The sequence below is a fragment of the Taudactylus pleione genome, unplaced genomic scaffold (assembly GCF_031769625.1).
Source record: "Taudactylus pleione unplaced genomic scaffold, aTauple2 ptg000296l, whole genome shotgun sequence".
Lineage (NCBI taxonomy): Eukaryota > Metazoa > Chordata > Amphibia > Anura > Myobatrachidae > Taudactylus > Taudactylus pleione.
In genome coordinates, this window is record NW_028284698.1 from 2405131 (window position 1) to 2431078 (window position 25948).

Consider the following 25948-nt stretch of genomic DNA (forward strand, 5'->3'; position numbering starts at 1 on the left):
ATATGCAAATAGCCATCCTGGATATCAAATGATGCCATAAAATCCCCCGGTTCCAAGGCTAGGATGATGGACCGAAGGGACTCCACGCGGGATTGGGAATTCGAAGGGAATCCACGAGGGATTGGGAATCCGGAGGCATTTGTTTAGGTGTTTCAAATGGAGTATGGGTTGAAAAGAGCAGAACAGGCACAACGACCAGAGGCCATGACTGAGCGAAAAAACTTCTCCAGAGCTTCTGCCTTTTCTGAGTGTGCAGGAAGGCTGGCGGAAAAGAAACGGGAAGGAGGACTCTGTTGAAAAGTACGAGCGTAGCCCCGTGACACGATGTCTCTGACCCAAGCGTCTGTTGTGGTCTGCATCCATACTGCTGAAAAACAGGTCTCTTACTCAGAGGTCTCCCGGGAGGCGTGCCCCACCGTGCGGCAGGCTTGATAGCCGGACGTCTAGTGTACCAGGGTTGCTTATTTCTGGGCTTGGAGCTTTTAGGGGCCGAACCGTGGCTTCTGGGAAATGGCTGACCTCTTGCTTTGCGCTGCGGATGAAAGGAACAAGAGACTGTAGTCCTAGGTCTCGGAGTGGAGACCAACAGTAAGAAAGCAAATTTAGCTGCTGCTAATATGGTCATTATTTTGTCCAACACTGGACCGAACAGAACATCACCCGAAAAGGGAAGGGCTTCCAGGGCCTTTTGGATTCCGTGTCTGCCTTCCAGGTGCGCTGCCAGAGTGCTTTTCTGGCTGCAATTGCAGAAGCCAAAATCTTAAAAGTCAAAATTCCTGAATCTATGGCTGCTTCAGAGAGATAAGCTGCCTAACATGCGCAACCAAGGAGATCAGGTCACCTCTGTGCATGCCAGAGGTGAGCCCTTCCTCCAAAGTATCTGCCCAGCAGTCGATAGCTTTAGTCACCCATGACGATGCAAGGGCTAGACGAGCCAGAGCACCTGCATTAACATAAATGTATTTCAAAAATGTTTCCATCTTCCTATCCATAGAGATGCCATGTTAGGGATAGGCAGTAGGTATGACTTAATAAGACGAGTAATGTTGACATCCACTGGGGGAGGAGACTCCCACTTTGCCCTCAACATTGTCTCAACATCGGAGCACTTGCCTCGACATCTGAAGACACCTCTGAATCTGAAACTCCGCCTGATAACGGAGTGGAGCTTCTGCATGGAGCAGGTCTACGTATAGGAGCCCTATTCTTATCTAGCATCTATTGAAAAGGATGTGGACACCTGAGCCAACCGCTGGACTGACATCCAGGGTGGCTCCGCCATGGGAAGCTGTGGCACAGCGACAGGTAGCACTGGAACCGTCATGCGGTCTACAAACTGTGACATTACCTGAGTTACTCTAGCCTGGATGCCCAAGCCGGTTCCTGGCTGGAATCCATGGGCGAAGTCACCTGTTGCAGGGCCCCAAAGCAACAGATAGAAAGGCCATTGTGCTCCGAATCCTGAGAAATGACATTAAGACACTTCTTACAAGTGCGCAATACTGTAGCACCTACCTCCTTGGTACTGTAGTTTTATTTCTGGACATCCTGAGAGTTGCAGAAATCCCCACATACAAATATAATAAGTGAGGGTGTGCAAAGCAAAAAAGGCCTTTAGGCAGTGTCAATATAGTACTCACCCCTGCAAGGGCTGTTCCCCCAGTGACCAGTAACCACAGCAGGCACAGAAATACAAGCTTACTGGCCGCAGAGAGAAAGTGCACCCCAGGATTGGAGGAGGAGCCCACAGGGAAGCGCCATTCTCCCCCGTCTGGCATAACCCCGGGGAACATTGCCGAAGCTGCTATAAAGCCCTGCTCCTTATTAAATCCCTGGTGGTCTAGTGGGAAGTGCGGGAGATCCCACTGCCAGCACCGCTGCATGTCTCCTGCTCCGGTGCCTTGTCCCGGTGAGCACCGGCTGCAGCTCCGAATGTGTAGGAGTCCACGGCCGAAGTCACTGACCCAGTCACCAGTGCTGTGGCCACTGGAGCTGGGGGCGTCCTATAGGTTGCTTTACACTGCCCGCTCGTTGCAAAAAGTAATAAAAATAAATAAAATAAAAAATAAAAACTGCGGGTGACCACCTAAACAGCCCCCTATAAACTGGTGCCCAGCTCCTGCCGGCACCAAACTCAAACTGCAGTCTGTGGCTTGGGACAGGGTATAGAGTAGAGGAGTCTGGGCTGGTGGGCAATTTTCATTAACTATTTGGTGCCCAGACTCTCCTATCCAGGTTAAACCCAGTGTCATCCCTGTGCCCCCTAGTGGAGGAAGAAGAAATATAGATGAGAATGTAAGCTTTCCTTACTATGGAGGCATGGATACTGTTCCAGATGCAAAGCCAGAATGTTCTGCAATCCATAAAATCAAGCAGAGTGGGACATTTTACAATTTGGACACCTTCTCCCAACAATTTAATGGGGCAACAGTATAGTGGTTTGATTTGCTTATGAGTTGGGGTCCACGCTGTTATACCTAGAACCTATATTGTAGTTTTATTGTTAAATACATATGTTTCTGATAATATAGTAAGCCATATTTCCCTTCTTCCCCGACATGTCGAAGCAGACTTTATTTACAACCAACCTGATCCCTTTCTACATTTGGCTGCATCATGTCGTTTTTCCTTTTGAAAAATGGGAAAATAAAATGACAGGACTATAAAATCATGCTTGTAGTTGTATTTGTGCAATAGTTTATTCACAATAATTAATCTACAGTACATAATGCACAATTTAAAAAGAAAATAAAAAGCTGAAAAAGCATTTTAGTTGGAGGAAAAGAAAAAATAAGACTGAGCAATTCATACATATTTGGAAATATTCAAAGGAGGTTTTAAAAACATAAAAAAAAAGGATACTTTATATATACACAATATGCATGAATGAAATTGTGCCTTTTAGCAACGCATTAGCCAGGCACTTCAGTAGTACAAATAAATCTCAAGATATTATAAACCCCACATTATTTTAGACTAGTGTTCAATAAATAGACATATAAATGCATTTTGCAAATGGTCAAAGTAGAATCAATAAATATATAGTAAGAAAGAACCAAAAAGGGCCAACTGACATCATTGCATTTGTCATGCACTGTACACTAGATAAGAAATGGAGCACTACAGCTGCCATAGCAAAAGCAAAGGGTATGGTTTTATTTATTTTGTATTCTTCTCTGCGAGAAGAGAGCTAAACAAGCCCAAATGTACTGTAGTATATGCAATACATACAATCCAAAGTGCAAGCTTGGTTATGTATTTACGTGTCCAGTTCCATTGTAATACTGACAATACCCAAATATGACGGGCATACTATATATATATATATATATATATATATATATATATATATATATATATATATATATATAAAAAATTCTACTGTAATTGTAAACTCTAATAACTCATTTACTTTCATAAATTAACAAAAAAGGTCAACGTCAATCTTCGGAAACAAAAGGGAAAAAATGCCAATGTGTACTCTCTGAAAAACCCACTTCATTCCATAAGCTTACAAGTTAATTTTAAATAATATTTTTTTACACCATTATGTTGCTTAAAACAGGTCACTTATTTAAAAAAAATAATTAAAAATACGACGTACAAAGACTAGGGTCTGCCTTCATAATGTATAATTTCAAAGTGTATCACAAAACATCAATTTAGGCATTAATAATATTAACTGCCTTCTACTGCACAATATCACCCTCTAACTGAAATAGAAAATAAGGGAAAATAGGAACAGCGGGTTAGCGCTATATTGAAACAGGGAATGCATTAAGATTATTGTATATGTCCATTCTAAATACTCTGCTTCTCCTATGTTCAAAGCTGGCCTAAGCTCAAACATTCCAGGGAACTGGCAAGAAGGAAATTAAAAGTGGACCCATTTGCTGATTAGTAAAATCTAACATTATTAGTACAGCCAGAGTAAAACCCTAACTGAACTACAAAATTATTAATACCCATACATATATTGAGAAACTCAGCTATAAAACCAGGGCCGGATTAAGGGGACGGGGGATGACAGGGGCGGTCGCTCTTGGGCCCCCACACAGGGTCGGTGTGACCCTGCCGATAACAGGTGTCCAGTGGCAATTGTTCCCCAATTGGGGCTCAGCTACCGCGGCTGTGTTTACTGCATTCTGCAGCACGGTCAGTGCTCTGCTGCATACAGCGCAGAGCGGCTCCCAATGCTGCTCATTGGCATCACGCGACACATTACGTCCGTAACGCTGATGAGGGGACTAGGGAGCAGATCTGCTGGGAGGTCACTCAGGTGAGTAATCAGCGGCGGGGATAGAGCAGTAGGCTGTGTGGCTTGGGGGACGGTAGGCTCCGTGTGGCTTGGGGGTGGCGTTAGGCTCCGTGTGGCTAGAGTGGGGGCTCTGGGTGGCTAGAGAGAAGGGTGGTAGGCTCCGTGTGGCTGGGGGGGGGGGGTGGCTATGTAGTCTACATGTGGCTTGAAGGGGGCACCCACAACTTAGTTGCCCTGGGGCCCCCACAACCCATAATTCAGCACTGTATAAAACTATGACCCTACCCCACTATGGTATAATGCATCAGGCATTATTTAAACGAGATGAAGTGGGCAGAAGTTGCCGTGATACCGATCTCATGTGACCATTCAGACCCAATGGGTTGAAAGATGACAGCTTGAGCATGCCCTTGCTAATATGTGGAATTTACACACTCACTACTACATATTTACAGCTGCCTAGAAGATGGCTAACTTTATTATGGTTTCTAAACAAGAAAATACAAAACAACAACTATACAGTGGTAACCTACAGTGAATGTAACATGTCTGTTTATATGTTGTATGTTGGGGTACCTGTTTAATGCACAGTTGTGTGCAGGTAACAGATCGTTTTTACAAATGTGGGAAATGTATGGGGCCCCTGGCTCGAGAGTGAGCTCATCTCACTCCTCTGGACTGGTGCTGCCTCTGTGCGTATAGAGGGCCTGATTCAGATTTGGGAATAGAGTAAGATAGAGCAGGTAACTGTGTACCTGGACAAACCATGTTGCAATGCAAGGGGTGCAAATACATACTTTTTTTTTTTGCATGTAGGGTAAATACTGACTGATTTTACATGTAGCCCACAAGTGCTGGACAGCTTTATTTTTACACTGCAATGTAGATGTCAGTTTGGACACACCTCTCCCACATCTAATCTCTCTGCACATTATACATCTGTCCCACCTGCAGTGCAGCATAGTCTACCAAGATGCACAGTTACCTGCTATATCTTACTCTATTCCCAAATCTGAATCAGACCCAGAGTCCTTAGACAGATCGTCTGCCTTGCCGTCCTCGGGTGCTCCTCATCGGATTTTCTACTGTGTGGTCTAGTAAGACTTACTCGATTACTTATCAAACAATATACATCACAAAAATACAACTGATATGTACCTATAGTCTCCCCCTTCCCTTTTCCCCCTCCCTGTTTTGGTCTTTATATTTACATAACTAGCTTTAAAAATTGAACAAACTGAGAAAATGTTTGTGAACAAGAAACATATTTTTTTTTGGGAACAAAATGTGCTACAATAATTGGTACCATGTATACGGTAATGTAGACATTTTAGGCATCTACAGCTCTGTCTGTAACAGGATAGTAAACTCTGTTCAAACAAACTTCCACTTTGCTTTCACCAAGGTGACAGATGTCCAAGATACAGACAACATGCAGCCTGTCCCGTGCCTTCGCATACTCCACAAGGTCATCTGAAAATGAATAAATGCAGCAACCATTTAATGGAGTAATGCACCGATAGAGAAAAAAAAAATCGTAATCATACCTGCCTCTTCATTAGTTACCAATTCTAGGAAATAAAACCAGTTCTCAAGTGTGACAGTACATACTAAACTCAATGCCAGCCCTCCCAAACTCCCAACAGCTCATGTTTTCAGGATTTCTTTAATCATGCACATGTGACTTTGTCTACTTGGATGGGTACAGTAATTATTCTACTTGTTTCCACAAACAGAAACCTTTAATACGCACCCCCACCCCACATTATGTGAGGACTGGAATGGAGAAACACAGCGCTAAACAGCTGTGTCACAAGTGTGTAGAAAAGACAAATTATATATAATAAATTAATAAACACAAGACAAATAATTGAAATAGAAAATATTTTAAATCTCTCTCAAGTGGTCGCCTTTACAAAACCAGCGTAAGAAAGAAAGTAAAATCAGATTCCTGACAAGCCTGCCTCTTCCCTCACTATATAAATGTATGAATCTCATTGTGTGTGTGTGTGTATATATGTCACTTTATTAATGTTTAATTAAATGGGTACAAGTTACACATAGAGAATATACATCTGAAAAAATATGAGATATGGTAAGAACTTACCCTTGTTATCTCTATTTCTACGAAGTCCATAAGGTTCCACAGGATACCTTGGGGTATAGGTGTGACGTCAGTCATCGGGCACCAAAGAGTTAAGCTTTCAGCCTCCCAGGATGCACTAGGTCCCCCTCCTATACCCCGCCCCCGAGCCAAGGCATCTCAGTTAGTTACCAAACCATAGGCCGGAGGAGGAGAAGGAAGAGAGAGAACAAAGATCTGGACACATACAAGAATCACATTCTCACCAGAGGGAGACGGAAAACCGGTGACCAGAGCAAAGCCCATCTGCAGCACAGGTGCGACAGGGCGGGAGTCCTGTGGAACCCTATGGACTTCGTAGAAATAGAGATAACAAGGGTAAGTTCTTACCATATCTCATATTTTCTACTTCAGGGTCCATAGGGTATCCACAGGATACTTTGGGGATGTCCCAAAGCAGTATCCTTTAAGGGTGGGGACGCTCCTGTGCAGAAAGGAGAATCCGCCGCCCGAAGGAAGCATCCTGAGAGGCGAAGGTGTCAAACCTGTAATACCTCACGAAGGTATGGACAGAGGACCACGTAGCAGCCTTGCAGATCTGGACTGCAGAGGCACCACGTCGAGCTGCCCGCGAAGGACCCACAGACCTAGTGGAATGAGCCTTCACAGAAGGAGGAACCGGCAGGCCTTCATGAAGATAAGCTTCAGAAATAGCCATACGGATCCAGGTTGCCAAAGTTTGCTTTGAAGCAGGCCAACCCTTTTTACGGAAGCCATAGAGGACAAACAAAGCGTCCGACTTCCTAAGCGAAGAAGTGCGGACAACATAAGTCCTTAAGGCCCGCACAACATCCAAAGAGGCCTCACCCACGGAAAGACCCGGTGAGTTAAAGGCCGGAACAACGGTTTCCTCGTTAACATGAAACTGGGAAACAACTTTGGGAAGAAACTCGGGCCGAGTGCGGAGCACTGCCCTGTTCCCATGAAAAACCAAGAAAGGGGGTCTACAAGAAAGAGCCCCTAACTCAGAAACACGTCTGGCCGAAGCAATAGCCAGAAGGAAAACAGTCTTAGCTGTTAGCCATTTAAGATCCACTGAGCCCAGTGGTTCAAACGGCGGTCCTTGGAGAGCCCTCAGGACCACAGCCAAATCCCAAGGCGCCACAGGTGGAACAAAGGGCGGCTGAATGCGGACAACACCTTGCATAAAGGTGCGCACATCCGGGATTGTAGCAATCCTACGGTGAAACCAAACAGACAGGGCCGAAACCTGTACCTTCAAAGAAGCAAAGCGAAGCCCATGATCTAGTCCCGCTTGCAGGAAGGCGAGAATCCGAGACAGACGAAACTCCCGCGGTGCATAACCTCTCGGTCGACACCACTGGAAGAACGTATGCCACACGTGATGGTATATCCTCGCGGAAGACGGTTTCCGAGCTCGCAACATGGTACGCACCACAGAGCTGGAAAACCCCCGGGACCTCAGCATGGCCGTCTCAACAGCCACGCCGTCAAAGACAGCCGAGTCAGGTCCGGGTGAAGACAAGGACCCTGAGACAGAAGGTCCGGTCGTAGCGGCAACCGCAGTGGACTGTCCACGGACAGACCCTGAAGGTCTGAGAACCAGTGCCGTCTGGGCCACGCGGGAGCTATCAACAGGAGCGTCCCTCCTTCCTGTTTGAATTTCCGGATTACCCGTGGAAGAAGGGAGACCGGAGGGAACAGGTATGCGAACCGGAACGTCCACCGGACGGACAGAGCATCCACCAGAGACGCCCCTTCGTCTCTTGTGCGAGACCCGTACACCGGCAACTTGTTGTTGTGCCGGGACGCCATGAGGTCGATCTCTGGAAGACCCCACCTGTCCACCAGCAGTTGAAAAACGTCCGGGTGCAGGGACCATTCCCCCGGATGAACGTCCTGGCGACTTAGAAAGTCCGCCTCCCAATTTAGCACTCCCGGGATGAAGACCGCTGATATGGCCGGAAGATTGCGCTCCGCCCAAACCAGGATCCGAGAGACCTCTACGAGAGCCGCCCGACTGCGGGTTCCTCCTTGCCCGTTTGTGTAGGCCACGGTGGTAGCGTTGTCCGACTGGACCTGTACCGGGTGACCCTGGAGAAACCGATGTGCCTGCTGGAGAGCATTGAAGACCGCATGGATTTCCAAGATATTTATGGGAAGCTCCGCTTCTGTCGGCGTCCACCTGCCCTGGAACAAGTGTGGACCTGAAACCGCTCCCCAGCCCCGAAGACTGGCGTCCGTTGTCAACAGGACCCAATTTGGATGGCTACCGCTCTGCTGCGGTCCGCTGTCCCAGGGGGTAGTGGAAGCGCAGGTTGGTCGCCTGGCTCCACGCTGCAGCCAGTCCCCAGGGAGCCCCCTGCCTGGGGACTTAGGACCATGTGATCAGCGGACACCCCCCGCGGGACCCCGCTGCTTACCTCTGTCCCCCTTGAATCCGGCCATGGTCCGGAACATCTGGGGTCACCGCTAGCTGTGACCCCAGATGTCCACCAGCATCCCCGGATCAGTACCGGCGTTCTGGTACCGGCGGGGTGTAGGGAAGACAGCATGGACGTCAGGACTGACTGTCCATGCTGTTCATCCAGATGTGCATCCACAGCTGCATGAAGAAAAAGCTTCAGGGGCTCTTCTAAGCCCCCCTCTAGCAGGTGCCACTGACTCCGGCCGGGCACCAAACGAAACTGAGATGCCTTGGCTCGGGGGCGGGGTATAGGAGGGGGACCTAGTGCATCCTGGGAGGCTGAAAGCTTAACTCTTTGGTGCCCGATGACTGACGTCACACCTATACCCCAAGGTATCCTGTGGATACCCTATGGACCCTGAAGTAGAAATAGTATAGTGTGAATGTGTCCTGTCATATCCTTACTGAGCCAAACTGGCTACATTACAGTAGTTGTGGAAAATTTAAATAGTTTCAGGAAGACTCACTGACATTCTACTCCCTTACCTCTAAGAGAAAGCCAGTGGTGGTCCCGGTTTTCAGCGGTCACTCGTGATCCAGCAGATTGCCATGAATTGTCTTCCATACCACCTCCAAACAGACTGAAGTGACCAAACACAGGCAGAGACACATCTATGGCTAGATTTTGATTTATACCTGACAAGAAAGAATTGACAAGATCTTGCACCAAAAGCTGAGGGTTAGGATGACTTCTTTATCACTATTAATATTAAGCGAAGGCATGCGCAAAATTAAATCATCGCCCACTTGCGACGGACATTCCCACTGCGTCCATCTCTGCATCAGGCCCTTAATTACATGATCCAGTCACATATATATATTTCCTGTCTGTAATGAAGCGGAAGGTCGATATACAAATCATGCGAGTGGCTTATCGTGGCCCATGCCATGCATTCCTGTGTAAGTGTACTAATCGTTTTCACATGGATAAACGGTTATCTCAGATGCAACAGATCAGAAATGGGGCTCATACTGTATGCACTAATTAGCATGATTGAACAGTCCTTACAATGAGGGCATGGGGAGACATATCCCCTACATAACGTCAGTTTGGTCATGATTAAGAAATTGGTTCAAGGTGCAGTCAGCTTTTTAAACAGTTTCTTTATGAATTCTTTATAATGTGATTAAATCTGAATTAATAAAAACTAAAAGCAGAGGAGGATTCCGTGTGAGGACCAAAAGAATGTACTTCTATACTTTGGTCATTCAGTAGGATATCTGCTTAATGCTTTTGTGAAGAACTAGGTTCATACATCATCAATCTCTGTTTTCTTCCTCCTCTCTACTTGGTTGGCGTGAACCTGAATGGATTAATTCATTTTAATAGCAGAAATAACATTTGGGTGGAATTCTCTATACAAATGTATATATAATTCAAAACGGTCATTGAATCTTCTGATGTATTAAAATATAGTATAAACTTTATACAGTAAAATGTACAGACAATGATTTCCACAGGTTACCAGCATACAATACAGCCAGACGGGATGCAATCAAAATGCCGGCACTTAGAATGCGGGTGCTGGAATCCCAACATCTGTCAGAATCCCGGCGTCGGCATCCCTATGATAAGTATTGGGGTTAGGCACTAGGGGGAGTGTTAGGGTTAGGCACTAAGGGGGGAGGGTTACGTTTAGGATGCGGGAAGGGAGAAGTTAGGTTTAGGCACCGGGGTGGGAGGGTTAGGGTTAAGGGTAGGGAGAGGGGAAGGGTTAGGATACTGACTGACAAGTGTCAGTATCCTAACCCTGGTGGGATGCCGGCGTCGGGATTCTGACCGCCAGGATCCCAAATGCTGGCATCCTGTACCCAACCCATCCAGACATTACACTGAAATGAAAATACAGGGCATTAGAAATGAAATTGTATTCCACAATACAGGAGGTTGCTTACCCAGTATGGTGAATTCATAGTAACCAAGGCCACAGACATTGGAAAAATTATGAGCTTTCTGTTTGCATCCATACATTTTAGATTTTATTAATTTTGCCGGGTGAAGATTATATTGCTGCATCAGCATCTCCTTTTGGTTGTACTCAAACTTTTGGGGGATGCTTTCTGTATATATTTTGCTATAATATAGGCGTTCTGTTATGGCGTGTTTAACCTCAGACCACAGATCATTTTCCCAGGACGATCCAACACTTTCACTCTGATCACTCTCAGCAACATAATTACCATCTGGTAATGTAAAAAAAAGTTAGAGTATTAATAGATTTCAGGAAGACAGAATACTCAAACACAGAGGTCGACTAGAACAAGAAGTAAATTATCCATTTGTCCACTAATCATGTTAAATATATGATATTTTTATTATTAAAAATAATGTATCAAATTAGAAGGAGCGAGACCTGAATAGCATATTATTACCCAATTGTACAGTAACTGTGCTAATATTATAATAAATATGAAAAACAGGATTAGATTTTTAGATAAAGGTTTCGTGAACCACCACTTGGACACATTCAGTAAGTCTAAGATACTGCCATAAATAACCAAAAGACCAGAACTATAAGCAGCTTTATATTCAAAATGTGCTAATTTTGCCATTATGGAGGGCCCCTTGTAGCCTTCCAGGGGCCCTGCTTGTAGTTCATTAGATGGATTTATTTAAATCCCTGGCAATCTACACTTTTCCATTCGCTCAATTTAACAGCTTTAAAAAAAACAAAACAAAAATGTAATAAAAAAATAGAAAATTCCTCCTGATGCTAAGTTGCTTCTGTTACAACTACAGCAACAGCATTTTCACCAAACGCTGAGTCTCATATTTTAGGGTACATATCTCAATACAGGTGAAGGTCAATAAAATGACAGGTTTCCTTCAAAAAAGCTACTTTCTACACAGAAACCTCTGCCAATGTTTATCTGGCTGCAATAAAGACAAAATTACCTTCAGAAAACAGGGGTTCCTGGAGGCTAGTACCCAAATCACGGTGTGGTATGCTAGGGTTGCTTTCTGATGCAAGCTCATTACTAAAGGAAAAACAACAAAGTTCATGCAATGTGAAATTCACACTCATTATCGACTTGACAGAATCTTATTTATTCATTTTTAAGCTGAGCATGTGTGTCAAGGAAATAAGGCTGATGGGCTTGGTTACTATTTTATTGAATTCCTTTCAAACTAAAGGTTTGAGCTATTATTGAAAAAGTTTAACATTTCATTTACAAAACATTAAAAAAACATAATATATTTTACGTTGTAATATTGTCATAATCTGTGATAGCCATTGAAGAGAAATGTATGTGGACAAACTTGAACCACTGAAATGTATATTGCTTTGTGAAATAATTAGTGTATTTTTATGTGAGAGCAAAAGAAGATTGCTCTTTCAAGTAGGTTAAAGCAATGTGTTATTTCTCTACAATACATACGGGGCATGTCTGACTACCCATTTTCGCACAGACCAGACTACGTTTGACTACCCACTTGTATATCTGCTCAGGCCACTGGACTTTAGGCTTGGATTGGTCTAAATGATGATTGGTACAACAATCTAAATCAGGGCTTCTCAACTCCAGTCCAAGACCACCATCAGGTCCAGGGGCGTTTCTAGAGAGGAGGGGGCCTGTGTGCAGCCTCCAACATGGGCCCTCTCCTCTCTCTGTCCGGCAGCGCACTGAGCTGTGCGCGGCCAGCGCCGGAGTTAGAGACTCTGGGCATTAGAGTGCTCCCTGAGTCTATAGAGTATGCGCAGGTCACCGGGAAAATGGCCGCTGTGGCCATTTTCCAGTTGTTTTTACAGCGCCGGACCCCCGTGCTGATGTGGGACTCCGGAGAGGTAAGTAATACTATGGGTGCAGGGTCTGCAGTGCATGGCCCCCCTGGACCCAGGGGCCCGTGTGCCCCGCACACCCTACGCCCATTATACATACGCCCCTGATCAGGTTATGTTTTGTGGATTTCTTTAATCATGCACAGATGAAAATCTATTTTACTGGGTCAGTAAGTCAGTGGGAACTTATAGACACTAGTGGGTGGGGGCTATGCCACTGGGGATCTATTACCACTAGGGGGTATGGGGTAACGCCACTGCGGACTTATTGTTGCTGGGGGAGTGGGAGGAACGGTTACAGTGGGGCCCTATGAACATGAGAGAGGGGGGGGCGGTGAGTGCAAGACACCTCCCTAGGCATTTTATTCTTCATTAAAATAATTAAATTTAAAAAAAAAAAAAAAAGATTCTAAACCTGACTAAACTAAAAAAAAGTAAAAAGAAAACTAACACTTTGGAGAATTCTTTGAGAAAAAAGTATCCAGTTAAGTAGTTAAAGGATGCGTTAGCCATTTTATTTCTACAGTTGCTTTTTAGGGGCTTAATATGCACAGATTATGCTATTCTGCACGGTCCTTTGTGTTTGCCCAACCTTTACAACCACATCACCTGGCCAACTCGTATGAATGTTATTTGATCCTTCACACAAACCAGATGACATCAGGTTTCTGAGGCACCCATGGTGGCTATGTGTGCACAAAGGACTGTAAAGCCCAGGCTCCCAAAAGATACCGGATGTAGCGGTGAGTGCTAGACAAATCCTGCCAGGGAAGGTCTCTAGCTAACAATTAGACAAGCCACATTAGGGTATATTTGTGAGACAGATCTCTAGACCAAGGGGTACATTTACTAAAGTGTGAGGTTTTAGAAGTGGAGATGTTGCCCATAGCAACCTATCAGATTCTAGCTATTATCTTCTAGAAGGTGCTAGTTAAATACAATTTGATGAGTTGCTATGGGCAACATCTCCACTTCTAAAAACTCACATTTTAAGAAATATACCCACAAGTTTCTGACTTACTGTTTTGGTTGCCGTTGTTTTTTCCTTCTTTTGCTTCTTTTCACCAGGCTCAAGTTATGTATTCCACTCTGAGGTGTGAGCTCTTCTGTACATTGCTGTAGCTGGCTGTCAGAATGGCCTATCCCTACATGATGGTCTCTTTGTTGACCACTCAAAGAAAGTTCCTCAGGGATTGGTTCTTTGTTTCCAAACTGTGGTACAGAAAATGTTGGAACATGTTTTCATACGAAAGAGAGAAAAAAAAAAAAAAGTTTGCTTTCTAAGGACAAACAAAAATTAGGTGCTAAACTGCAATGCAAATATACTGTAATAAGCAACACCAATTAGTATATAATAATAATATACAAATAATTTTTTCCTCTCGAGCAGCTGTCTAAAAAGGCACTTAATGTAATACACTTTTAATAGAGCTGAAACAAACAAACAAAAAAAAAAGACACTACTGCAAGGAAACACTATCCAATGCTTCAAAAATACCAGCATCAAGATAAACACAATTGGTGTCAGAAATCTGCATAAAAAGCAGCAATCCATAATTAAAAACATTAAAAATTATAACAAATCACATAGCAAGGCAAAGGAACTCCAAATCTAGGGTACACACTACTAGACGATGTGTACCCAATCCTGGCATCTGCAGCGACGGGGCCCGGAGAGGGAGCCGGCATTGGCACTTGCCGATGCGGGCAGCGACGAAGTGGGCCATGTTGCATTCAGCAGCATGGCCCTCGCTAATGATTCCCCCCGCCGGATCAGACGACATATTGTCTAGTCTGTACAAAGCATAATTCACCATAAATACATGGTTCCATAGTCTACGATCCTGAAGGTCAGTGTCCCAATATGTATAGAGTGTAATTTAATCTGTAATTAATAAAGATCAGATGGAAAATATTTAACTTCATAGATCCCAGAGATCTTAATAATGCGAGAATTTATCATGTGGAAGTATATGGTCAATCCCTCCATTTGAAGTTAACGTTAAGCACATATAGTCCTGGTCGTAGGCACCGCACCATTTCATGTATAACCTGATTCAGCAGCAGCATAGCTTCCACTATTGGTTGTATTTAGCCCATATAGGGGTATTTATCAATGCTTAGGGGGGAGATTTATCAAAGCCAAGGAGAGAGAGAAAGTGGATGGAGTTAAAGTACCAACCAATCAGCTCCTGTCACTTTACAGGCTGTGTTTTAAAAATGACAGTTAGCAGCTAATTGGTTCGTACTTTATCTCAATCCACTTTACCTCTCTCCATGACTTAGTACATCTACCCCAGACAGAGATAAAGTGGAGAGAGATAAAGTAATAACCAATCAGCTCCTAACTGTCATTTTATAGGCTGTGTTTATAAGCTGAATGGTTGGTACCACTAAATCATAGAAGGTGCAGTCACAGAACGCCAGTGAACAGGGATTACTGCCTAAGAGGCACTAAGAACGTGACGTAACAGGGACTTCTTATAGAGCACCAGGTTCTACATAATAGGTACAAAAGCCAAAAACTAGGGCAAGAGGGTAGATCGTCCTGAAGGATAATGCCAGCAGTCTCTATCACCTTATTTCAGAATAGGCGCAGGACACGGCACTCCTACCATATGTGCAACGGTGTAACAGGGGCCGCATTGCAACCCTAGCAGGTGTTGGAGTCCACAGGATACATTTTTGCCAAAAAACTGCGATATCTATACCGACTGAAATTTCAACATCCAGAGTGATACCTGGCTATTTATCATGTCTTGGTTGGAGCCCATATGTGGATCAGACAAGCACATATTTTCCATTTTGGTAAAGACACACACATTTTCTTATGTCCAATCATAAATTGGACTTTTTTACACACCATTGCTCTAGACGGCTCCTTTTTGTATTTTGTGTGTGTGTGTGTTCATTCATACACATATCAAATATACACACAGTACGGGTCTATGCACATTTTAATGCTAAGCAATAGGGCTGAAGTGAACAATCTTATTTTATACATACCATTTCTTGAAAATGTTCTACTTCAGAGGCGTCACTTGCAACATTCTCCACAAACCTACAAGCAGCAATTATACCCTGAATAGCGACACGTCTGTGTTCTCTGTAATGAAGCTGCTCAATCATTGTCTTTAGTTCACAGATTGTAGACAATATTTTCTCTACTGAAAAAACAAACAAACCAGACATTGCAAATGCAATGATAAAATCACTTATAGTAAGTAAACCGTCTTAAAAAAATAAATAAAAAATTAAATTGCTAAATTTTTTACTAAATAAAACATATACCCAAAAATATTAATTATCTTATAACAAGTAAAAACTCTGAATAAAAGGTAACTACAGTAAATTGCTGTAGAGATAACTATTTAAGATTGTCTTCTCAAAACAAAAATTGGAAGAACAAGAGATAACAGACAGCGCCAAATGTAAACTCATTCTTTTTTCTAATTGTGTTTGTATTGAATTGTATTAGTGGTGCTTTGAGTTTCATTAGGCTTCAGCTATTTTGGTATATTCAATTTACAGTATCCTTCCCAAACATTACTTTTATTTTAACTCAGCTTACACATACCTACAAATACATTAATACACAAAATATGCCTATGTTGCTAGGACATGCTTTTAACAGTCATATTACAGGTCATCAAATAAGAGCTAACAGAAAGTTGCATCCTAAAGCTGGGTAAATCGTCCAATATATCATGTAGTGTGTACCTGGCTTAAGTGTCACACCAGAAGACACTTTCAGACACGTTCTCGCTGAGCCCCAACATCATGGAGAGAGAAATAACAATTGCATAAACAAAGTTCTAACCTTCAATATCATTACAGTACTTGGCAAAGGTTGCAGGAGCTTGTGGGTAAGGGTGATAGCCACCAATTGTGACTTTGTTCTTCACATCAGATTCATTCTGAGTTCTCATCCAGTTAATAAAAGCTTTTACTTTCTCATCACTAGTGTACAGCTGTCCTTTATGATAACCTTAAATAGAAAAAAACATTACAGAAATAAACATTGCAAAGGAAACTGTGACAGATGGCAAAAAATATTAATCCAATTATCCAGAAACTTTTTTTCTAATAAGCCAGGAAATAGGGGAGAGAGCATTAAAAGTGCTATAATTCCCCAAACCTGGCATCCACAGACTCATTGTTACCCCTGCTTGAAAGAAGGGTGTTCCTCTCATACAGAGGATGCGACTCTTGAGAAGTTATTCTCTGATGATGATGATGTGTGACCAGCAGAGAACACCTCTGCACTGCAGAAATTATTATGAAGTCCAAGTACACGTCTTCACTAAACTCAGGGACATCTTTATTTGAAAGAGGACAGCCCTCTCTTTAAATAATGTGTCACCGTAATGGTTATTGACTGGTGACCACAGAAATACTAGTAAGCCTGCAGATGGGTGAGGGTACATAATGCGCACAATATTGTCCATCTTGGTGCTTACACATTCAGACACCCTCATATGAAATAGAGGAGTATCCAATTGGAAACAATGTGCCTCCTTAGCAGTTATTGGTAACAGTCAGACAACACATTCATACAGCGGTGAGTAAGCTCTTTATCAGCAAAATGTGCGCCAGCGTTTTTGTTTGTGTGTACTTACAGATGTGTGCACATACATCTATCCTCCATGGACAAGTCGCAATGAGAATAGGATGCAAACGCAACTTCTGCTGATGAAAAAGATATGCGGCATGTCTATATTCTGGCTATGGCACTGTAACATAGCATTTTGCATGCCGTTACACCAGCAGTTGCACACAGAAATATGGGCATGCCGCATATAAAAGGTAAAAGACGACAGCACTACCAAGTCACGCTGCAGCATGGCAGGACTAAAGAGCTGTTTAACACGCAAGGAATTAAGGTGTATGTGGACACATCTGTTCCATATATACAGTATGTATGAATGTAGCTAGCTCATCATAAATAAACAAATTGGGCTACTCCTGGAAGGACTTGGCACAGTGAGCAGTGTGTGACTGAACTTCCTTTTCATACATACATACATACATACATACATACATACCTACAAAAATCGCTTGATAAGGCAATTCAAAATCTACCAAATAGATCAAGGAGTCATGAAACTTAAACTCTCTGAATATCCAATATGGATGGTATCAACAGAATGGATATTATAGCACACTGAAAAAATGCAGGTAAATCTTTAGATAACACTGCATATATAAAGATTTACCTGTTTTTTCAGTGTGCTATAATATCCCTTGTGTTGATACCATCCATATGGGGTATTCAGAGAGTGTAACAACACAATCAAGAGAAGACTTCACAAGAGTGAATATAGAGGGTTCACCACAAAATGTAAACCATTGGTGAGCCACAAAAACAGGAAGACCAGATTAGAGTTTGCCAAACATCATCTAAAAAAGCCATTACAGCTCTGGAACAACATCCTATGGACAGATGAGACAAAGATCAACTTGTACCAGAGTGATGGGAAGAGAAGAGTATGGAGAAGGAAAGGAACTGCTCATGATCCAAAACATACCACCTCATCAGTGAAGCATGGTGGTGGTAGTGTCATGGCGTGGGCATGTATGGCTGCCAATGGAACTGGTTCCCTTGTATTTATTGATGATGTGACTGCTGACAAAAGCAGCAGAATGAATTCTGAAGTGTTTCGGGCAATATTATATGCTCATATTCAGTCAAATGCTTCAGAACTCATTGGACGGTGCTTCACAGTGCAGATGGACAATGACCCGAAGCATACTGCAAAAGCAACCAAAGAGTTTTTTAAGGCTAAAAAGTGGAATGTTATGCAATGGCCAAGTCAATCCCCTGACCTGAATCCAATTGAGCATGCATTTCACTTGATGAAGACAAAACTGAAGGGAAAATGCCCCAAGAACAATCAGGAACTGAAGACATTTGCAGTAGAGGACTGGCAGAGCATCACCAGAGATGAAACTCAGCGTCTGGTGATGTCTATGCGTTCCAGACTTCAGGCTGTAATTGCCTGCAAAGGATTTGCAACAAAGTATTAAAAAGTGAAAGTTAGATTTAGGATTGTTTAGTTTGTCCCATTACTTTTGGCCCCTTAAAATGTGGGAGGCACATATAAAAACCGTTGTAATTTCTACACCGTTCACCTGATTTGGATGTAATTACCCTCAAATTAAATCTGAAAGTCTGCAGTTAAATCACATCTTGTTTGTTTCATTTCAAAGCCATTGTGGTGGTGAATAGAGGCCAAAATATGAAAATTCTGTCAATCTCCCAATATTTATGCACCTGACTGTATACATAATCCTATACGTGCACCTAATACAGACACTTACTTTCTTCTCAGACCATCAAGTGCATAGTGACAAGCTACTCACCAGATATATACACCTGACTTTCATTAGACGTTGTAAGGTAGGCTTTGTAAGAGGTATCCTCAGGATATTCTCGGACCACACGCATTTGTGTGCACACCAAATAAGACACTTGAAAAAAAAAAAAAAAAGTGAATTGACCATTGTTAATTGCAGGCATCAATCCCCTATTGAAGAATTGAAAGTGATATCAAATATGTATAAATGTTTAACTAAAATGAAATAAAACATCTAAATTGACATGGACCCAATTAATCAGCCAATTAATAAATCTAGATTTGTAGGCCAGTTTAGGTTGTGCTTGCTAATATCACCTTCATTTCCAAATGAACTGACACAACTCAATAACAGTTTGACATTCTGAATAAAGTCTGTCTATAGCTTTCGTGCACATTTATACAATGAGAAAACCTGTTTGCACACTTGATATTTCCTTATTTTATAACGCAAGCGATACATAGGTTTTCTTAATGAATTTAGGCCTATCTAAAAACGATCTGTGCTCATCGACACTTTTCCACCCCATAATGCTTTGTTTCATTCAGGGTTTGCAGAATAGAACACAAAATCTTAATTATTTCTGAAATACCCATATGTAACCAGTTGATGTATGTAAAATGGGTTATATAATGTGTAATTAATGATAACCTATATCAGTTGAAAAAAATATATATAAAGCATCTGTTAAATGAACAAAGTAATTCCTAATTGAAAAATTATGTGCTAGAAATAATGGCATAAAATAATCAACTGGTTCATCTAGTCTGCCCAATGTCCTGCAGCAAATGGCACATTGTGTTTATTGCATTGTATATACTTGGATGTATATATTCAAATATGTCCGGCTGTGAGGTTGCAAAAATCTCAAGTAGAAATGGTTGTTCTGAGGTCCCGTCAATCATATGAACCCAGCGATATAGCCAGAAGTCTTCACTGTCATCTGAAGGAAAACAGAATCATATGTTACACTGAAAGCAGTGATAAGCAACCAATGAAACCCCAGATATTTAAGTCTAAGATGTCTGGCACAGCGACAACTCATATAAACTTAGCTTAAAGTAAAGTAGACTTAAATAAAAAAATTATAGAAACAAAAATAAAAATTACATTTTGTGATTTTATTATAGGAACAAAATATTTACAAAAGAATTCAGAAAAATGTGTTTAATATCCTAGGGACATCAAAGTTCACATTAAAATATAACTCCCTATGAGCTCCACTACAATATGGTTAATTTACCTCGGATCCGCTTCCGTTCACATCTTCCAACATAGGTCACAAGACCTATCACATCACAGACTTTATTGTGAGGTAGATCATTCAATTCCAATCTAAAAAACAATATGTGATTGGAGAACTATTGACGCGCCCATAAAATGCAACAGCTGATTCTGCAGTGTTCTACCGCAACAAGCAGTCAAAGATAAAATTGACACATTAGCATTATAATTACCATGTCATGAATTACTATGTGATAAATACGATCCCCCACATAATCACATATTATACTGCGATAATTACTCCATATCACCACCCCACTACTCATACATATAAAATTAAAAAAGCTAAATTGACCATTTCAAAAACCCACAAAGACAGAAAGAAATAGGCGCACACATATGACATAACATTCAACCAACAAAACGATGCTCATAGCGCATACCGCACATGCCGAGTGCTGCTACCTGACCAGATGATCAGTAGTCCTGCTCTACACCATTATCCGGTCTCACTGCTAAACCCAGGCTGCAAGGTGACCTCGCTACTTCCTACTATACTGCTTCACTACTTGTGACAGCGCCAGCTAGGAGACTGATTATTAAACAAGGATAGCTGCATCACAAGCCAGGTGAATTACTCTTTTATGTCTACACAGGTGAACAAATAGAAGCCTATGTATAAAACAGGCCGGCAAATACATATTTTCTATCGCTGCTCATCATGGCTATAGGAAATATAATAAACAGAAAATGTATAAATCTTCTTGGGGATGCTAAGAGATGCTCAACTCATCTAAATCTTCTTGGGGATGCTAAGAGATGCTCAACTCATCTGCAATACCAGCAATCAGTAGTGGACAACAACTAACTGCATTACCACCCTATTAGGGTCACACATGCACACTGCACCTGCAAGCCCAGTCTAATAATAATAACAACAATAATAAATAGACATGGTGCGTCACAAGTAACATTTGTGAGGGAAATTACATAGGATTTAACAGATGACTCAGCACCTTGTGATAAATTGATATTTCACGGCTGGCAAGTTCCACTCAGGCTTCACATCCTTGTCTTGGAGGATGGAAATCTTGGATGGAGGATCTCTGGCATTCAAACTTATTTCTGTAAAAAAAATTAATAAAAAAAAAAAAGATATAGAAATGTTTTATTTTAATGTACAGAATATGCAACTTCTAGATAGATTTGTTTCAGCAAGACCAAGTTGAAAATTATTACTTTGTTTTTTTTTTTAAATGCCACTTACCTAAAATGTTCATATATATTTGCCTAAAGTTCACAAACAGCTTAATGCAATGACCCAGACTGAATGGCTATATAGAATATACAAGGGTGGATCCAAAAGTCTGTGTCCTGACATAGTGGTAGATGTCACCACGTACTGATTTTCTTTATGTATGTACTAGAGGTCTTAGTAGAACACTGGAAAATTACAGCACAATTCTTCTTTTATTTTTTTGTAGATATTGAATAATAAACAGAACATCATCACTAAAAATTGGGAAAATCACCAAAATTGGGAAAATGGAGAATACTGAAAAATGAAGAAAATGGAAATTCGAGCAGTCGTTATATCTTTGCAAATGAAGATGACACCTAATGAAATCACACTCAAGCTCAAGGAACACATTAGTGAGAAAACTTTTGCGTCTGATGATGATGTCATGACTGCTGTACAGGACTAGGTTGAGGACCAATCACCAGACTTTTTCCTGAACTGAATCAAAAGATTGGAGCACTGATGGGAGAAGTGTATTGAAGTAAATGGAGACTATGTCGAAAAATAAGTGCCATTTGAACTTAAATTTCTCTGTTATTCATGACCAGGACACAGACTTTTGAATCCACCCTCGTATATGTGATCATGCATATATCACAAAGTGTGGTGTTTATATAAAAATCTGAAAGACAAAAAAATATTTTGTAGAACCAACAGTAACTATTACACCAATTCAAAATGAAGGCTTTGTGGGATGAAGAAATCCTGTGATGTCACAGTGACATCACAAGGACGTCTCCAAGCAGAGGACCAATATTTTTTAGAGAGCAGAACATTAACTCTTTGTTTCTGCATGTGACAGATACACTTGCAAGTGATAGATACACATCAACTGCAAGTTATCATATGCTGTCACAGACTTTGGAGCCATTACCCTTCTCTACTAATTTAATCGCAAAGCAAAAGGCAAGAAGACAAGAAAAAAAAACAAAAAAAACTCTGCAATGTCCATTCAAAATCATATGCACTAAACTCTCAATAACTTAAAACTGGGTACACATTATACGATCCATCATACTATAAATCGTTCCGTTGCGGATCAGAACAATATACTGTATGGATTACGCAGTGTGCTTGGCCGATCCGTCGTTCGCAAAAGGTCATTCATTGCATCGTCCCATTTGCTGTTATGCACAGCAGATGGGATGATGCAATGAATGCAGCATGGAATGATACATTGCTTCGTCGCACATCGGATGGTGTAGTGTGTACGGCGAGCGCAATGTATTGTAAAATCATAATGTTCCGTCATTGGGAACAGACATCAAGTGGTGTGTGCCAGGTTAAGAATGAACCTCAGTATTTCTATATTTATTGGGTAAAATAAATAATCAATAATAAAAGCTGACCACTTGGAAACTACTTGACCAGAAGCTTCCCCCAGTGAAATCTCTCATAACTGCATTCCAACACAATGGATTCTATACTAACTCAATTCCATTATATGAGAGTTTGCAAAAGCAACCTCGCATCATGAAATTTGCATATACATTGCAGCAAGGCGTGCACCCAGGAAAATGCAAGTTCCAATTAGAAGTGCAAATCATGGGACACACATCTACAAAAAGCGACTGCAGAGAGGAGCATGAAAAAGTGGGGAAATGATACTGGACCAAAAAAAGTGTCAATTAAGATAGCAGGACCATACAGAAGGGTGTTAGTGGCCATAAGGAAAGTACTGGAGGTTCTTAAAAGGTGTCATACACCTGGTTTTTTGTGCTTTTTAATCAATGGTGTAAAGATAATAGGCAGCAAGTGTTTTTATGCAAATTAAAGTCTTTACAGACATTTTTCTGTACCCCAAAATACTGTAAAGTTATTTTTCAGTGTTTTATACAAGTCTGTAAAAAACCACTTTTAGGTCCCATCTACAAGTTTGAAAATCATTCTCCCATCACTACAACATGTCTTACATACCTGTCCCACATCATTTAAACCATTACTGAGCTTTTTAGAAACATTAACCTGAAAAATTACATGTCTATATTGGCCAAATGATGATAGTTATAGCCCTCCAAGTGCAAGATTATTAGTTGGCAGGGGTGTACCAGAGGTTCTGCACTGCGTCCCAACTTTTTTATTTACCGTAAAATAAGATTGTGCCTACCTTTTCCCCTGCACATAAAGAAAGCACAAATTTGCTGTGAAAATGCAAAGAGGGTTTGGAATATAATTACAAATGCAATTCAATTGTAATTGAATAGAACCCTTAATATTGTCTGCTGCTCCTATGCAGCCAGTGTGTCATTACCATGAGCACTGCGATGCATATATAGATTAAAGCAGAAAAGTCAGACAGTTTAAAGAAAATGTAAAGCATGTTTTTGTAGAATTACACTATTACAGTGACTCCTAATGTGAGATTAAAAGCAAACAGGCTATCTGACACCACTGCAGAACAATATCAACTACTGTGGCTAAGAAGAAATCTTGGGAAACGGCAAAAAGTAAAAGCAATTGCACTTATTAATGCTGGTGTGTAAACCATGCATTCTGGTTTTCATTATAAATAATTCAATGATAGGAGGAAGACTACTATGAAAATGCAATTTTGATAGCTGAAAATATGACTTTAGACAGATCTAGGCGACATATCATATTAGCCGCCATGTGAGCGTCTCACCCTGGCGGTTTACAGCCTGCCCCCTCCTTGTAATAAGGTCCCTGACTCATCCATCAGGCTCTGACAAGTAATTTGCTAGGTTTATGCAGGAAAACAGAAACAAATCCTATATACTTGTCAGCAAGCAATAGTTCAGGAACATAGGATGCCATGCAACTCACAGAGAGAATGTCTGCATTAGAAGATCACTGGGTGACAGCTGCAATGAAGGTGTACACCAAACGTCCCTTTCCTTGATATACTCCTGATAAACTGGTTTTCATTGGCTTAAGGTTTCACACAGCAAGGGGAAGATGTATTAAGCTTTGAAAGCTCATAGTCTGAGACTAAAAATGGGATTATTACCACTTCTCCATATGTATTAAAAAGCAGTCCTTTGAGAGCGGCACCTTTGCTTTCTCTTAAATAATAGTGCAACCATAAGCAGCTATGGAGATGAAGCGTTCTGGCAACTTATCAAGTGACACATAACACACAATGCCATCTGAGGATGGCTTCATGCTTACTTACACTGCTGATCACAGCTGTTCACTCATATGCAAACCAGCCAACAGTAACAGCTCACATTTTCTTAAAATCTTGTGCAAATGCAACAGGGCCACTTGTTAACAATTGCTTATGGCATCAGCATGGTGCTCATGCTATACAGAGGGACAGAGATTACCAGAGGGGCGAGTTTCTGTAACACCTCTCCGGAGAGTTTTAGTTGCACCAAGATATCCTGCATCACTGCGATAAGTGGCATTGCAAGATGAGAAAAGGGTCATTATGATACAAGTCTAGTACGTATGGATGATGCAGAAGGGTTACCAGTTAGCACCATGTGTTTAGTTCCTTTATGCATTTAAATGTAAACTGAATCATCACTGCAGAGCCAGCCCTAATGTTTTTTAGGATGTGAGACACTGTTTAGCAAGAAAAAAAAACAACAAGCTGGATATATGAGCTTCATATTGTTAAATGTATTTCAGGAAAAAGGGTAAAGGACAGTCATTGTTGCCAGCAATCTGACATTTCTGCAGTGACTGGTTCATCTTTCATATACCCACCTCCCTCCATTTCTCCTCTAACTATACCACAACACTGGTAGCTGCATGGAAAAACCAGCCGCAAATGGCTTTTTAATAATAGTATAGTGGCTGACAATGCTTTTGGCCTTACAGTAGACATATACTTTTCCCATCTACACTGCACTGGTTGCATTATGTATCAATTGGCGCCCACTCCTCTTAAGCTGGGTACACACGGTACGATCTGCACAACCAACGATATCTCTGAACGATTTCCCTTGAACCTTTTTGTAGTGCAGGACAAACGATATTGGGTGTACAAACTGAAAGATATCTATGATAGGCATCTTTCAGTGAAGTCATCCTGCCACATCTCTTAATATGCAAATCGTGATGAAATCATCCAAGTTGGCCTGCATGTTCAAATGACCATAGACATCGTTATATGCAGGAACGCGCATCGTTGGACATTCACTGGTCGCTCGCTGTATAAAAATGACCGATATGAACGATTTATCGTTGAATGATATCGTTCATAAATATCGTACCGTGTGTACGCACCATTAGATTGCAAGCTCACTTGGACAGGGCTATCTTTTCATTCTGGTTCTTGACATTTTTTTCCCCTAATTTAACAAAAACCAAATAAACGCAATTTCAATTTAGCAGCGATTTTCAAATTCAGCCCTCAAGTTTTCCTAACAGGTAATTTTTTTGAGAATTTCTGTCTGTGGAAGCATGTGGGATAATTACTGACCCAGTAAAATACATTTACTGACATGACCTGTTAGTGCCACTTGAGGACTTGAGTAGGAAACCACTG

The 25948-nt window shown here is 41.6% G+C and overlaps 1 protein-coding gene across 1 annotated transcript in view; it reads right to left on the reverse strand.

The window, feature by feature from the left end:
- Positions 1-2724: 2724 nt before the first annotated feature.
- Positions 2725-25948, reverse strand: part of RADX (RPA1 related single stranded DNA binding protein, X-linked) — a 51951-nt gene continuing 28727 nt past the window's right edge. Inside the window, exons 4-14 of the mRNA XM_088482800.1 lie at positions 21209-21317; positions 20212-20303; positions 19789-19911; positions 18975-19082; positions 16432-16599; positions 15618-15778; positions 13633-13823; positions 11726-11808; positions 10726-11013; positions 9316-9465; positions 2725-5731 (exon numbers count right to left, since the gene is read on the reverse strand). Of these exons, the coding sequence (XP_088338926.1) occupies positions 5589-5731; positions 9316-9465; positions 10726-11013; positions 11726-11808; positions 13633-13823; positions 15618-15778; positions 16432-16599; positions 18975-19082; positions 19789-19911; positions 20212-20303; positions 21209-21317 (1616 nt within the window). The 3' untranslated portion in view covers positions 2725-5588. The remainder of the gene's footprint in view (positions 5732-9315; positions 9466-10725; positions 11014-11725; positions 11809-13632; positions 13824-15617; positions 15779-16431; positions 16600-18974; positions 19083-19788; positions 19912-20211; positions 20304-21208; positions 21318-25948) is intronic.